This window comes from Seriola lalandi, unplaced genomic scaffold (assembly GCF_002814215.2).
Source record: "Seriola lalandi dorsalis isolate HSWRI2012SDOR001 ecotype SW California unplaced genomic scaffold, Sedor1 jcf7180002054686, whole genome shotgun sequence".
NCBI classification, from domain to species: domain Eukaryota; kingdom Metazoa; phylum Chordata; class Actinopteri; order Carangiformes; family Carangidae; genus Seriola; species Seriola lalandi.
Genome location: NW_019525239.1, coordinates 468,359 through 485,478, shown reverse-complemented (window position 1 = coordinate 485,478; position 17,120 = coordinate 468,359). Strand labels below are relative to the sequence as shown.

The 17,120-nt window shown below is 39.7% G+C and overlaps 1 protein-coding gene across 4 annotated transcripts in view; it reads right to left on the bottom strand.

The window, feature by feature from the left end:
* Window positions 1–5,661: 5,661 nt before the first annotated feature.
* The window catches only part of nbr1b (NBR1 autophagy cargo receptor b), a 62,536-nt gene continuing 51,077 nt past the window's right edge, over window positions 5,662–17,120 (bottom strand). For 3 of the 4 annotated variants that reach the window (XM_023422844.2, XM_023422847.2, XM_023422845.2), the window contains 6 exons: window positions 15,563–15,773; window positions 15,155–15,403; window positions 14,726–14,826; window positions 12,241–12,316; window positions 10,234–10,327; window positions 5,662–9,134 (listed from right to left, as the gene is read on the bottom strand). In XM_023422844.2, the coding sequence (XP_023278612.1) occupies window positions 8,961–9,134; window positions 10,234–10,327; window positions 12,241–12,316; window positions 14,726–14,826; window positions 15,155–15,403; window positions 15,563–15,773 (905 nt within the window). In that variant the 3' untranslated portion in view covers window positions 5,662–8,960. The remainder of the gene's footprint in view (window positions 9,135–10,233; window positions 10,328–12,240; window positions 12,317–14,725; window positions 14,827–15,154; window positions 15,404–15,562; window positions 15,774–17,120) is intronic. The other variant, XM_023422846.2, reaches the window with a different exon arrangement.

Here is a 17,120-nt window from a genome sequence, read left to right as displayed (position 1 = left end):
GGGGGGGGGTTAGGCTGGTCCAGATCATTTGTTTTTGGGCCTCTGCATGACAGTATTACACATGGGTGGGAAGCGGGTGTTTGATGGTGCTGCAGAGACTCACTGGAGCTTACAGACGGTACATACAGAGGAGAGGCAGGTCTGCTCCAGGTCGACAATTGTGGTCTCTCTATATCTGAGCTCCGGGTTCTTGTGTCTTGGTTTAGGCCTGGATAATCTGGGCAGTGGCTCCCCGGTATCAGCAGAGCGGTAACTGGAGCCTTCTGTGCTAAAACGAAGACCAAACCATTGACTAGTTGAATCCCGTGCAGCTGAGGTAGCTTTAGCTGTTTTGGAAATGGGTGGGAGGCAAGTTGGCCTCAGGTCAACTTTACTGGGCTCTTTAGAGCTGATTGGAAACTTGTGCTGTTCCTGACACCACAGATTTTCTGCTGCCTTGTGAAGGTCATGGTGAACATACTGCTGGAGGTGCTTCGTCTGAGCAGTCGGTTCTGCATTCCTCACTGCAGAGTCCCGTTCCTCTTTTTTCAGCAGCTCAAGACGAGCAAGTTTTTTAGCTGCCAGGGACAAATTGGCTTTGTCCAATTTGATTCTGTCCTCTTTGATCTTCTGAGCCTTCAGTTTTTCACTTGTTATGAACGACATGTCAGCCTCTTTATTTGCCTGAAGCAAGTTCAAGTTACTATGTTGCTCTGTGTTTGCCTTCTGCTCTTTCTTCAGAATCACGTTCTGTCTGTGGTCAGAGACAGACTGAAGGGCAGCAGACCTCTTCTTCTCCTTTTCCTTCTGCTGTTTTGCCAGTTCAGCCTCTCTCTTAGCTACTTCCTTTGCAAACCTCTTCTCCTCCAGCAGAGCTGTAGTAGCAGCCTGCTCCTTCTTTGTGGCTGCCAGTTTGTCTCTAACCATCTCCTTTTGTGCCTCAAACCTCTTTGAGCTTTCTGTCTGTTCAGGTTTTCGTTGTAACAGTATTTGTTTCTGTAGAAGCTCAAGTTTCTGCTCCTCCATTCTACATTCCTCTCTCTTGAGCTGTGCTCTGTCAATATCCTCCAGTTTGTTTTTGAGGTTAATTTTCTTTGACTCAGCTTTTTTTTCCACTTCTCGTCTAACCTCTTGTGCATGTAGTTCATCGATCTTGCGGAGTAATTCTGCGTCTCTCTTGTCTTGTTGTCTCTCCTTTTCTTTCAGCAGTTCTCTTTCTTTCATTTGCTTCACCTGATATTCTGTCAAAGCTTGGATTTTAAGCTTTCTCTTGCATATCTTCTCCTGCTCCCTTCTCAGATCTTCTGCCTGTCTATACTGCACCATTGCTTCATACTTCCTCTTTTCATTTTCAGCCAGTTGTTGCTGTCTTATCTTCAGTTCAGTCAGTACCCGATTCTCCTTCTCTACAAGTGTCCTTAAGACTGTACTGTTGAATCTATTGAGGTAGCTGTTCTGGTTAGTGCCACATCTGTCTCTCGCTGGCTGCCTGATGTTCATTTTGGCTTCGCTGAGCTGATTTCTTTGGGGAGACTGAATTCTGGCCCATTCAGCGTTGAATAAATTGGCCATGTTTGCTGTAGCCATCTCTATTGGTTGGTTTTTGTCTTATTTAGAGTTGTGTGAGATTTGATGTCTCTGTCAACTGTTTTGCCTGAGTTCACGACTAAGACGACTAAGTAAGACTGCCTGTATCTCTGCCCAGCCCCGTAGGTCTTAATTATTATTCCCTCAAACCCAACATCAAAGCAACCTGATGACATCATCACATTCTGCTGCCTTTGATGGTGGAATATTTAGTTATTTATTTATGGTGATGACATCATCACATTCTGCTGCCTTTGATCTTGTTCTTCGTTTTTTTTATGATTCTGTGACATCATCACATTCTGTTGACTGATCTTGGTCGTTATTTGTTTTTTTTTTTTCAAACATCATTACGACAGTCGGAGCCGGGGGTTCATCTCTCTGTCTTTCCGTCCGTCCACCTGTCCATCCGTCTTTCCTATTCTCATGAACATGATATCTCAGTAGGACTCAAGGATGCACTGATTAGATGTCGGCAGTCAAAAGTCAAAGGTCAAGCAAAAGGTGAGGCCACAAAACACTGTTTTGTCTTTTTGAACGCAATATCTAGGTAAGGCTTTGAAAGAACTTCTTCAAATCTCTAATAGGTTCTTCAAGGTCACCTGTGTAAAACTTGTTTCTGTGTTTGTTTTGTTTTATTTCATCTTCTGCTGAGAATTTCAATGAGTTCCTTTAAAATAAGCTCTTGTCATAAAAGTCTTTACTCCTCAGTCTTTGGTCTGAGTAGAGTAAAACCCTTTCATTTTGTAAATAGTATAAATAATAATGATATCATAATCTTATCAGAAACATGGTGTAGAGCTGATGTACCCACACACTGCTCTTGCTTCAAGTGTTTTTTCTGGGTTGTCTGCTCTGCAGCAGTGGTTGATGTGGACCCAAACTTTCTTACCGTCACCCAGATCTGTTGGGTTTGCTAAGACTCCTTCACGCCTGGGTTGGTCCCACTTTCTTTTGAACACCTTAACATATACCCACTCTCATGAGCATATCCTCTGCAGCTGGCAGCCTCCCTCTCCTCTCCTTTCACCTGTTGAAAGATAACTTTATGGATTCGAATTAAATGCTGTACATAACTGGTTAACTCTTTTTGTAATTGTTCAGTTAATCAGTAACAATAAACACAATCATAGATTTCTTTTTGACACTGTAGCTAAACTCACTCAGCAGCAGCCGTCTCTTAACTGCTCGCCCTTTACAGCCCATGACTTTCTAGAAATTTTCAGTAATAAAATAGACTCTAGCTTCTACAGAACCAGCAGAGCATTACATTGAATCCCTGTTTACTTCTTTAACAAATTTTGAGACTGTCTCTTGAAGCACTGTCTAAGATCCCTCTACCAGCTGAGCTCTCTAAAAAGACCTTTGGCCAATCTTGGGACCTTCAGTGCTGAACATTAATAACTTATCACTCACTTCTGGCACTGTTCCAAGTAGCTTTAAGACCTTTGCTTAAAAAAACAAACCCTAATCCATGATCCTTAAATAATTATCGACCAGTCTGAAACAAAGTTTGCTATCTGGAGATTTCGGAAAAAAATGATGCAGTTAGCTTGGGAAAACAACATTTGTTATTATCAAGAAAATCAATATAAATACTAGGAACTGACCGATTATCGGCCTATCTGATTATTGGTGGTTATATTCAGCATTTTCCGATTATCGGTATCGTTATGTTTTTTTTAACTGATAGCCAATACAATAAAAGTAGTAGTAGTACAGTAAATGTGTTACTGCATTACATATTAAAAGGGGAGTGGTAAAACATCTTATTTGGAGATGATAATAATATATGATAAAACTATTAAATTAAAGAGCATCTTTAGGCTGCCAGGTGAATCAGTTCACAGGTGTGTACATTTTATTGACTAAATATGCGCTAGAACACGTTCATCTCTTGTTCAGAATCAGCTCCTTATCACAGGTAACCAACACGACTTGTTCCCATTCATCCCCGCAGCGCCACAGAGCTTTACACAGTGCAGACGCCGAGCGTCTCCTGACTTCAATGGGGAAGCAGAGAGTGGGTTGTTCCACTGCAGCGAAACTAGACGGTCATTGGATAAATGCTGGGCTTTGTCCTGCCCATCAGACGCTCAGCGTCTCTGGGGGTCTATGGGACAGTGGGCTGGCCCGGACGCTCGGCTTCTGCATGATGATTGGATGATCTGTCTGAGGCTGAGTCCCTTTTTGATTGACAGCGGATTTCAAGTTTTTAATTCCGTTGTTCGGAGTTGATCTGGAAACGTTACTGATCCTCAGCGACTTTGTCTTTGTTAAAAACGACTAGCGTTGTGTTTGGCGACTTTCTTCTGTCACTCTGCGAATTAACATATACATAAACGGACACATTTTATGATATAGGCTGAAAATGAGCTTCCCCTCCTTATAAGACCAGCAGCCGCCACTGACATAGATGCACATATTCAAAAATAAAACTATGAAAAAAACTGTACAAAAGTGTTGACAAAATCCCTGCTGAGCAGGATGTGCAAAAGATCACAGTATAGACAATATGTGTTCTGTGCAGGGATAATACTCCAAGGTGTTACTGTAATGTGGTTGTTGATGATTGATGAGGCCAGATGCAGAAGAAAAGGCAGGTGCTGGTCCATCACTGGGAACTACTGGATTGGAATTCTGGTCTGATACAGACAAACATGTGATAGGACAGTTAGTTTAGATCATACAAGTTCTTTATATTCAAACATGTTTGGTCTGTTTTGTGTGTATAATAAATATTAGGGATAGATATGAATATGCTCAAATAAATACATTATTAGGCAGTGGATCCTGAACCTGCTGGTTATGGATCAAACAGTCTCTTTGTCTAACTTGTAAAAAAAGTTACTGACGCATGTAGCTGGTCAACAGCCCAGGAACAGGCTAAATTCTACGAAATCGCTGTCTGTCAACATCATCAATCATACATTTATGCCACTTAAAGTGTTTGTCATCTGCACTCAAGATACTTTTTGCTGTAGTTGTGATCAAGCAGATGACAAAATTTTCTCGGCATCAAACCGGAGCTGTCTCCAGCAGTATCATAAAGTAGTATTACAACAATACCTGGGACAAAGCTAGCTGGTTAGCATGCTCATTTCAGTAGATATCTCTGAAATATAATTGCTGGAGGTCTTGGTCATGACACCATCTGTTACTCCTTCACATACTATTGATAGTGTTAGTTCATTTTTTTTAACATTTTAAACTAAAATTCCCATCCCAGCCCATCATAGCTGTCGGGAGACATCACTCATTGTGTGACAGGGTAATGATGACTTTGACTTGATTACTCCACAAACACAAGCCACAGCTTCCCTGTCAATGCAGCTTAGTTTTGTTTATATCCTAGATTTAATTTTTGAAATTATAAGTGCTTCACTAAACACATGATGGGGCTTGGCTGGCTACAAATAAAGACAGATAATTTAAATTCTCCCCAAATGTATTAAGGCTGAACTTGCAGCTTGGGGCCCCCTAGTGGCTGCGGGGGCTCTATGCATCTGCATAGTCCGCATATACGTAGCAAGAAATGGTTCTGGGGTCCCCTTTAAATAAAGTTGGTGTAAAAAACAAAGCCTAGAGTACATGCAGTTGGATTGTTGTAGTACTGCAGTCCTAATGAATTCTCTTTCAACTTTCACATCTTACATTGGTTACAAAGGACGTTTTTTGACAGCCAGTAGCCAGTAAGCTTAGCTTAGCCCAAATACTTGAAATGCAGCTACCCTGGCTCTGTCTGAAGGAAACAAAAACCATCTACAAACACCTCTAAACAAATGATATAACGTGCATTTGTGAGCTTTAGTCAGTGTAAAAGGTTGTAACAAGTGAACAGACACCTTATTGTTGTTTTACACAGGGTATGTGCTGGGCTATTTCTTGGTTCAACAGAGTGACTTCTGCTTACTACTGAGCTGTAGAGCTGCTGGGAGGTGGATTTTCTTACCTGTGGACAGATCTGTACTAGCTATTTTGCCATGTCCAATCTTTATGCTAAGCTAAGCTAAGCTAAAGGCTATGGTAGGTTCATATTTAGTGGACAGACATGAGTGGAAATGGTGTGAATATAAACACTGAAGTATTCCTTCATTTCATTGCAGAGTTAGTGTCTATAGTTTTCTAAAGACAGCAGTTTTTATTTGAATTTGCAGACAAAACAAAAATACACAGTTAGCGTCTCTGTGCTAAATCTGATACTGGTATCAGGTATGCACACAATTTATCATAATCCTACAACAAGTGCTGTTTTATTAAACCATTTGTTCAACTCCAACCACAAATCCTTCAAGTCCTCTCATGTGCAAACAAAAAGACAATCAATCAAGACAATCAATTCAAACAATCTGGTAACATTTCCTACAAAAGATAACACTAACACACATACAGGAGAGCGAATTCAACCACCACATAATAAGCCTGAAAATACAACATCCAAAGCTCTAAAGTTTTACATTTCCAATCAGCCTTCAAGCATTCAAAGAAAAAAAAAAAACACCTGAAGCAATCTCAATTCTTAACTTTAACTCATGAAGTTAACTGACAGTCATTGCTTCCAACTATAGGTGATTCTGTATTCACACATTTGGAAAGGAAAAAAAACAAAAACACATTTCACATTGTTACACACTGTTTGATTCCAGTTAAAGTTTGGAAAGACCATACTGTACATATTCTTAATGTGCTGTGCCAAAAGGAAGAACATCAGCTCCCTCGCCTCACCACTCCGAAGAAGCACAGAACAAATGATATGTACACGAATGAGCTCTGCTGAAGGGATTCAACCCAGCAGAGCTGTTTGAAGTCACTAAATGTTCCCCATCCAACTCAACTTAACAGCCACTTTAAGCAGTCTTTTGTAAAGACCTGTGTTCTGTGTGATTTTAGAAGAGAAAGACAGTGAGTGAAACATTTTTAACTTCAGTCCTCTGTATGCTTCAAACTAAGAATTCATTGGATCATCATCAATATGAACGTGTAGAAATATGATGTAAAAGAAACACTATTTACCACAATATTACAGCCTCTAGATTTCACCTAATTTTTTAACTTTTTAAAGGAATGGACATGCATTTCTGTTTAACTGGTTTCCATTTTCTTCAATCACAGAAAATCCACAAACACACATGTTGAAGTGCATGTGTTACCATGATTATCAAATTATTTGCTACATGCTGAAAGCTCATAAAGCCCGTATCAAACTCTTAATTGCTGTGGTTGGTGTGTTTTCCTTTCACATGACAAATGAACAGCAGAGGTCACTTGAAACTGGACTGTGGTTGTTTAGCCGGAGTTTTCATGCCTGCAGTCAAATGTGTTTGTTTCAAATCAACCAAACCAGATGAGATCTCCTGTCGTACGGCACAATGGAAGAGTCTGACTTAAAAAAATGGACAATGTGATAATTATGCACAATTAATACTGCAATTAGCAACATATGCAAAGGTTTCAAAGGGCTTGAACGAACTAGTTCATTGAAGCACACTGAGACCTTCAGTCTGACCACAGGGTTCAGGGGACACAGAAAATCAACTAGCATCTTCAGGACAACAAACAACATCAGGGAAGATGTTTGACCATCAAGACAACAATTCGTGATAGAAGTGAAGGTCAATTGTAGGAAACAGTTACATTTTATGTTGAATAAATGGTCCCTGTGTCATGTAACTTTACGTTTAGAGATGTAGGGGAATGTTTTTCTGCTTTCAGTGGTCATCTACTCATCTACAGCTGGTTACACACACAATACAGTAACTTGTGTATATATTCTCCAGTGATACTGACAAAAATAAACAAAACAAACTAACAAAATAAATATTCATAAAAATGCAGCCAAAATTTAAGACACTTGGACATAGATAATCACCTTGTACAAACATGAATGTGTAGATAAGTGACTCCAATGCTAATGGCATTATTCAAACACTTGCTTGTGTACTTAATGTAATTAGGTGTGGGCAAGGTGGATGATATCTCCTATCATGGCATATGTAAAGTGTTTTTCATAACTGATAATTAACTGAAGTGTCACACATAAAACCACCAGATGGAAATGTCTGTTTTTGGTTAATACAGTGATGACAAATCAAGAGACTTCATCACATTTATCACAAGTCACATACAAATCTAATATTGTCACAAAACAGTTCTGCTAATGATTTGCCACACTGCCCACAATAAACTGCCTAATAAAACGAGACATATTAAAATGAAAAGATACCTAGGTATAAATGTTAGGGTGACAGATTTATATTATGTTGTCATGTATCAACATTTTGACCAACCCCAACCTGAATGATTAGATTAGCTCTGCACAGGCCCAAACAGAGACCTGAACCTGTCTGGTACCCATATCTCTCAACTACCATTGCCAAATTTTGTGACCCAGACCAAAGAACCAAAGCTATGTTTTTGTGTACTTGAGCTATTACTACTATTACTTTTGTTGGCTTGTCTGGCTATTACTAGGCATTGGCAACACTCTTGGGCATTGTGTATCTACTTGAAACATCTGACATGCATGAAAGCATGAATGCAGAGGATGGCACAGTGAGAGAGAGAAAGAGAGAGAAATTTCTTAAGAAATTACATTAAATTTAAAAATAACCAAACCTGGACCAAACCCAAGCCTAAAATCTTCAGGCTCAGTCACACCAGCATTTTGCAGTGACAGTTAATTTCAATGGAAATTCTGTAGTCAGTTTATTCACTTGTAATTAAACCCAGGTAAAACTTTTGCATCACGTTTAACTGTGGTGAACTTAAACATGCAAATTTGATGTCCCATTAGCTTGGGAAGCTGTTGTGACATAATAAGTCATTAGCTCACCAGATACAGTAGAGCCCTCCAAGTAGTGATAGTAGGACATTGGTAGGACATGCAGAAAAGTTTGTCACCCTCGGGTGTGACTGGGCAGCAGAACAGATCAGAGCCAAACCACCAACACTCAATCACCCAGGAAAGTCTCATTAAAAGCAAGTAGGCTATATCAGAACTTAACACTGTTTAGTATCCAGCAAAAATATTCAATAAATTCAACATGGAATGTAAGACTTAACTGTCCTGGTACAAAGTGAACTGTGATGTGAATCTCCTCTTGTTCTAAACATATCTCTTTCATCAACTCTCTTAAACTGATAAGCAAAGAAAGCACCTACACTGAAAGTAATACCACAGACAGGTGGTATCTGATGGTGTAATTCATGATAACAGAGGTCCCAGTCATAGAGAAGATTGGACCAGTCAGAGGAGAGATGGGCAGAAGGACTGAAAGTAAAAAGGTAGATAAGCAGAAATGAATGTCTCTCTTCCCATCTGTGCTCCTCTTTCTTCATCCATTCTTCTTCTCTGTCTCTTTTTTTCTTCCTTCTTCACGACTTCATTTCTTGTGTCAGTAGTGTGTGGAGTACCAGTCATTGTCGGTCATCTGAACGAGCTCATTGACCACGTCCAGCAGGTTATAGTTGTGTTTCTTCAGCAGCCGCTGGTTCAGCAGCCGGTCCCCAAAGCCCATCTCCACCAACACGGCCATCATGGTGTCCTGGGTTGATGCATCGACTGGAGGCTGCATGGGAACAAGATCTGATCAGTCCATAAAACCTGCTGTTGATTATATGAAAACAAATGTCTCACTTGTATGTGAAAAGACCAATTTAACAATTGACTGTTTGCCCCAACTTCAAGCGTTGCTTGCCATGACGTAGATTCTATGTCAACACTTCCCACCGTCGCAGCCCAGCTGCCCTGGGAGAAAGACTAGTCTACCCTGTGAATGTAATTATACATTTTTTTGCATTATTTGATACTGTCATTTGGTTTATATTCAATTATACCGGTAGTAGTACCAGTAATAATTTTATGGATTATGAGTATATTTGTTAGATATACCTGCTGATTTGACAAATTTTTGCAGTTTATTCATAGGACTGGCTATGAGCAGCGCTCAAGATGCTGAGATGCAACCACACTAAGAAGCGAGCCAGGCTAATCTTCCAGTAGGCGATTACTTTTTTTTTTCTTTTTTTTTGTGTGTGTGTTGGGGGGGTCCTTGAAATCCTTTGTTAAGAAAAACTGTTGTTAAGCTTAAAATTAAGGAGCAAAAATTTAAAAATTGATTAAACTTATTTTCTCCAATGTTAGATATTAATGATAGCATATTCAGTTAATTAACATAGCTACAGTAGTATTCCAGTATTACTTGCAAGGCCAGAAGCAAACCATGCTGCAATTATTTTCTGGAATTACAGATTTTTAAAAGAAAACATAGGGCATCTACAGTTTGGGAAGTTATCTTCCCGTTATGTGGAAACTTGTTCTGTATGTACACCCCATCTAATTGATCAGAGTTAGGCTACCATTAGCAGCTCTGTCATACTCAAAGTAGTGAAATATTTGCCAAACAAGTGCCCCTAAAAGTGTCGCCCTGTAGCTGTCCTTTCTATGTGTCATAAACAGACAAAATCCATAATCTATGGCAAGAGGAAAATACAGATTGGCCTTGGTATCCATAGATACCTTCAATTAGAAGGCTCAGATTTGGATCATGGACAAAAAAAACGTTTTAGGTGCATCCCTGGTCTGAGCACTTTAAGAAAAATGCCTTGACTACACAGATATAAAATATGAGTTATGAAATAAGATTATTAGATAAACTACTTGCTGACCTGTGTGGGGCCTTGTCCAGTGAACAGGGCTTTGTAAGCAGAAGCAGCTACTGACAGAGCTCCCTTCACCAGGCCGCTGGTGATACCTGGGTGCCTGAGGAGAGACAAACATCTAAAATGTGACATCTGCTGTGAAAGCCTTGGTATTTCAATAGAAAACCTGAATGGCCACTTCACTTGCAGGGGCCAATAAGCCTGTAAAACATCTTCCCCATCATAACCTCCCAGACATGTTGCACTGGCTGTGTGTCCCATTTCTAAGCTGGGGTTGAGGTCATGTGGTCATTACTGTGGATTCAAATTTGTTATATATAAACTTATACTGTAAAACGGAACCACAGCTGTAGACAATAACTGAATTAGTATTAGTAACCAATTTGAGCTTGTAAATGATAACAGGTGACTTCATTCCTTGGATTAACCCATTTATGGAATCAACATTTTAGATATTTGTTTCTCTTTCACAGAGGTGGTGGATGTCACATGACTCTCATGACTTGACTCAAGTCAGTCTTAAGACACAAATCTGAGGACTTAAGACTTGCTTGACTAAAACTGATAAAAGACTCAACTTGACTTTGACTTGGTATCATGACATGAGACTGAAAATTTAAATGGACTTGACTTTGTTATTAAATATTTACATTTTCTAGATGTTTTTCAGATAAGGAAAATATTTTTTTTAAACATGATTGAGTAATTTCTAGTGCAATGGCTGAAAACCAGCTCTCATAGGGAGGGGCTAAATCACAGAATTACTAAAATTAAGATTGCAGGAGGAAAGAGAACATAACACTGCCAGTTCCACATAGAGATGTATTGTTATAGTAATAATTAGAAGAGTTCAGCTCAGTAGAGCTCATATCTCCACCAAGGCCAAACAATCCTACATATTAAAAAAGGAATAAAACATTTTTTGGATCCACCAGATCTGCACCCCTGGCCCCTCCCCCATCCCTCCACCAAGTTTGGTGCAGATCAGTTCAGTACTTTTTGCAGACGAATCACCAGACAGAGGTGAAAACAGAACGTCCTTGATGGAGGTAATTATAATAATGATCAGACTAATAATAATGATTATAGCAGTTGGTGGCTGCAGTCACACAGCTGGACTCTACATTTCCACAAAATGTCAAATATCAGTCAGATTTAAAGGTTAAAGCTGCTGCAACACTTTTCGTTAATGTTGAAAGTAAAATTAAACTTTTCATGACCTCTGTCTTTAAATGATTAAATTTGGTAACTGGAGCCGATCATCAGGATTTCGTAAAATTTGACTTGTGACTTCCTTGATCTGAGAGATTTCTTGCACTTACAGCAGTGACTCAACTTGCTTGATTCTCACCACAGTATCTTGGGACTTTCTTGTGACTTGCATATGTGTGACTTACTCCCACCTCTGCTCTTTTATATAGTGTTAAGGCCTGCTCACAGCCACATTCAAAATGCCAAGTATCACAGCGAACTCCAGTGGCATTAGTGCAATTAGTAGATATACACAACTTCAAATTCAGTGAACTTGAAATGAATGCCATTTAACAATATCCAGCCATCTTGCCAGTGATGACTATACACAAAACAGGAAGAAGCTCAGGGAGCTATTGTGACTGACTAGCACTAGCATGTACTGGATTGCTAGCATCTTAGTGGTCGCCAGCTACAATATTTCAACCATTATCAAGCTATTAGAACTAAATATTAGGCAAAGATGTGCAGATGACCAGGTCTTGGTGCAACACATCTTGATTACAACAATTACATTTACACCAAGTGAGATGATTTCATTATCATATGCTGGATGACACCAGACGTAGGCTAAAATGTACAGTACTTCTTTTATTATAAAATATATTGTGTTATATATTATTATACATTATCCATAGTAACATAGTTTGTGTGTGCGCATGTGTGCGTGTTTGCATGTGTGCGTTTGTGTGTGTGTGTGTGTGTGTGTGTGTGTGTGTGTGTGTGTGTGTGTGTGTGTGTGTGAGAGAGAGAGAGAGAGACCTGGGGTCCTTAGGGTTGTCCTCTGTGTCCTCAGTAGCTTCAGTATCATCTGTCTGAGTATGTTCGGGACCAGAGGCTGTGACACAACAGACATCACATTATCCCAGTCTCAATCACACATCCATCCACAAACATACAGTCTGTAATCATGTCTATATGTCTCAACAAGTGTCTGTATCACTATAAATAAGAAGCTAAAAATAGCTGCTAATGTTTCTGTAGACTCTCTAGAGTACATTGGACAAGTGGACATTTCCTATTCCCTTTGAAAGCCAGGCGTCTGCACCTTGGCAGAATGCTACTATAATGATGGATGTGGTACAAAAAAAAAATTCTCCACATAAGAAACGGATCTGCTTGTGTGCAAAATGAAAGCGTGCATGTAGTCTACCTCAACAGTAGGATCCCACCAAACAGGCCCACGTGCAAAATACTAAAGGTAGGGGGGTGCAATGCTTTTGCATCATGAGTTTAATATTCTGAACCCTCAGTTGAAATCTGAATAATAAATGCTGAGACATCTCCATGTTATATCAAGTCATAACAGATCAGTCTGATGTATGTAGAGGTGTGTGGGTATAGTGTAGCCAGGTGTGGTTTTGAGCGATTTAATGAAAGTAAACACAGTAATGGCTCTGCACGGCAATCTATGGAACACAGATTGGTCCAAAACGTCTATTTTGACATCTATGTTAATATGTCAAATTTGCATGTGTTTAGAGGACCAAATATGACATGTCATCAGCTTTTTATGGGTTTTAAATTTGGGTGCTACCACCATCATTTCAAAAGAAGAAACATTTCCCCATTCAACCTCAAACTGAATTGAGGTTTGAATTATTGACATTATTAATAATAATATTCATACATATACCATATATATATGGTATATGTATGAAACAATTATCATCTTTCGTGTCTTTAATGAATACAGCCATTAAACATTTACAGGGGTTGTGGAAAAATTAAGTGAACCATTGGATTTAATAACCTCAAACCAGCTCTTCCAGTAGCTGTTCTTTAAAGAACTGCTTCAGCTCAGACATATTCTCAGGATGTTTGGTTTGCACTTTTTCATTAATTTTCCCCTTGATGACGTGGAGCTGTCCATCAGCCCCAAATCATGATGCTCCCTCCACCCTGCTTCACCTTTGGGATGATGATGCTGGGATGTAGAATGCAGTGCACTTTACACCACACATAGAGCTGCATGTTTTTCCCCAACAATTCAACCTTAGTTTCATCAATCCATAAAACATTTTCCCAGTACCATTGAGGACTGTAAAGGTGCTCTTTGACAACCTTCAGGAGTGCAACAATGTTTTTTGGAGAGCTTCCTCCGTGGTGTCTGTGGCAGGACACCATGCCCCATGGAACTATGCACCATGATGTTAACCAGCTCTAATGATTCCTTTAAGCCTTTAGCTGTAACACTGAGGTTCTTTGTTAATGTTTCTGATCATCTGTTTTGTGCTGTTGGAGTCATCTCAGCTGGAAGTCCACTTCTAGACAGAATACCAACAGAACTAAAGCATCTCCATTTATAGACAGTTTGTGTGACTATGGACTTATGAAGATCTAAACTTTTTAAGATGACTCTGTGACCCTTTCACATTTTTTGTGAGGCCTGGTTCACATCATCTGATGTTTGTTGTGAACAGCAAATTCTAAATGTCTTAGTCTTGTTTTTAAGTCAAAGTGTCTCTAACCCACATCTCCAATCTTGTTTCATTGATTGGACTCAAGGTTTGATCAATCCTGACTCCAGTTAGTTTCTGTTGATGCCATTAGCCGAGGGGTCACATACTTTTTCCAACCTGCACTGTGATAGTTTGAATGATGTTTTCTATATGTACAAAAACTGTCCATATTTAAGGACAAATTTATACATAAATGGAGGTAATTCCAAAGGGTCCACTTACTTTTTCGTGCCGCTGTACTTAGCCCAAATGTACATACTTCCAAGAGCCAACATGATCACAATGTAGGCATACATACTGTACAGCTCAACATATCCCCTTTGTCATTAAGGGGCTGGTATGTTGATGCCAACCAACCAATGTCTTAAGATGTGCAAATTTGACATATTAACGCAGATGTCAAAATAGACTTTTTGGACCAATCCACATTCCATAAAACTCAGCAGAGAGCCTTACAATTATGTCAGGATGTGTTCTTAAAATAACAGCTAACTGACTTCAGACCAGGTTTTTGCTGGTCAATAATGAAACGGATTTCTGCTGCCTCAAGATAGCAATTCGCCAACAATGCACCTGACTGGACTGGACCTGACTAAGAACAACACACCCACCCAGCTCAGGTGATCATATCAGATCAGAGTGTATTCATTTTTTAAACAACATGGGCGCTGGATGGGAAAATGACTTTTGCATCAGTTTGAACCTAGCAAAGACACTTGTGTCACACTTGGTGCCACTTTGTGCTGGATGTATAAGAGTGTCCTAAGTGTTGTTGATGTGCTTACCGTACTCATTTTGGTATAGTTCAGAGCCCTCTGTTCCTTCCCCAGCAGCAGCAGCAGCAGCAGCAGCAGCATCAACATCTGTTTCTCCACTGCTCTCTGGACTGTACAAAGTCAAGAGCAAGACATTTTCAATCATTTACAACTAGTGCAACAAACACTAAATGAAAAAAAAGGAAGGTGAGAAGAGCAGAGTGATGAGTATGACATGACTGTTGCTGTACTGTTGGAATTAGTGCTGTGGAAATGGACATCTGACTGAATGTATCCAGACGACAGGTAAACATGGAGGAAGTGGTGGTTGAAATCAACAGTGAAATGAGAGCTGGTCAGAAAGCTTAGAGGCTGATACAATCAACTGATATAACAGAGTTAGATATAAAGGGCCTGTCTTGAATATCAGACTGTCTGTACCTCACCATTCATACCGACCTTGGTGTGAAAATGGCTTTAGGTGGTGCCACCACTTCAGGTGTGAGCGGCTCATCATCCAATGTCTGAGATGTACACAGCATGTCATTGGCACTACTGGTACCCGACAACTCTGTCCCTGGAGCTGCAGTGGCTTCATTCGCATCACCTAGCTCCCCCTCCACAGTACTGACTGGGGGGTCAGAAGATGAAGTATCTGGGTCTGTGGTGGTCTTGACGGGGATGTCACCAGGCTGGGACAGAGCAGAGCTGCAACAGGATGAGAGGAGATTAAAGGGAAGGAAACATCCGCCATCCAGAGGATGGATTCTCTTACCTCATTTTTAAATAAATAAAAGCCACAGTTGTGTATGTTTATTGTAAATGTAACTAGTTTTTACAGGCACCACAAATTCCCATGACACATACCTGTACATGGACTCCCCCAGTGGCCGACTGGTGTCAAAGCAGTCAGGGAGGATTATGATGTAATCCTCTGAAGAGGTGGAGGAAGAGCGACTTCTTGTCCCCTCTCTCTTGTCCTCTCCCTCTTTCTCCTTCTCGTCCTCTGGCTCCTTCTCTCTCTCCTTCACCCTGGACTCCACACAGATGCTCTTCATGTGGGACTCTTCAGCCTCATCTGTAATGGGGTCAAGACAATGAAGAGTATTCACTGACAATATGGGGGATGACAATATAGGGGAGAATATTGCTATAAAATGTTTAAAATGCCAAAAAAAAGACCTTTTAAATAAGTACAAGATTGGCTGTTTTAGTCAGAACACATGGACTGGACTGTGAGCCATTCAGATTAATTCAATAACATTTTGAGGAAGATGTTTATTCACTTTTTTTTATTTACTAAGAATGAGATCAACATCGATTTCATGTCTGTTAAGAGCTGAATTGCGGATGTGGTTAACCTAGCTTAGCATAAAGACTAGAAGCAGGGGAAACAGCTAGCCTGCCTCTGTTTAAAGTTCACAAATACACTGACCAACACCTTTGATGTTCACTCATCAACAAGTTAAAGCATCTTGTTCGTTTGTTTAACCCATACATGAGCAGAAATTAAAATTTACATGCAAGAACAATTTCTTGATGAGGAAGAGTTTATCTCAGAGCACCTCTGTGGAGTGTCTCTGGACACAGTGCAGGCTGCCAGTCAGTGAACACAGCTTTTGGTTTTGGCCTGTGTACAGGCACAGTGGTTGTAAACCTGACAACATCGCTGGACATCATGCAAAACACTGCTCCCTGATGTAGTTTGTCAACAAATAGTTCCAGTATATAAATAAAGACCACAGTTTCTTGTTTTTACATTTCTGTGTTTGTACAGATTAAATCATCCAGATAGCATGTGTTAATAAATGAGATTTCTCCTGATCTAAGTCTTGGAAAGAAACACAAAGTGTGTCATTCCCAAGAAGTTAAAATGTTCCTTTTCAAGTCAAAAAAATACTGATTACCTCAACCAAGAAGGTTATGTTTTCACCCATGTTTGTTTGTTTGTTTGTTTGATGGTCAACAGGATTACATGAAAAATACTAAACCGATTTGCAAATTTGATGGGGGGATGGAGCATGTGCCAGGGAAGAACCCATTATATTATTATACTTTTTGATCATTTTCCTTAACAGTGTGAGATACAGCATGTTTCCACTTTTTCATCAATCTCTCAGGAATAATGTTTGCTGCAACAGAAGTTAATGAGTAAAACTAAAAGACTGAATCGAGCAGAAACACTGAAGCTTTGAGTAGCAGACTGAAAATGAGGTGAGCAGCAGATTGAATATGTATCTCACTAATCAAAAAACCATTGTAGATTATTTGACACACCTTATAATTTTATTTTTATTTGCTAGTTGTAAATACTGGAAGTCCTGTTTCAGAACTATCCAGCTGATCAATGCATACAATGAAGTTTAACTGGAATAATTCAACACTGACATATTCAGTAGAGACGAGTCACCACTGTACAAAACAA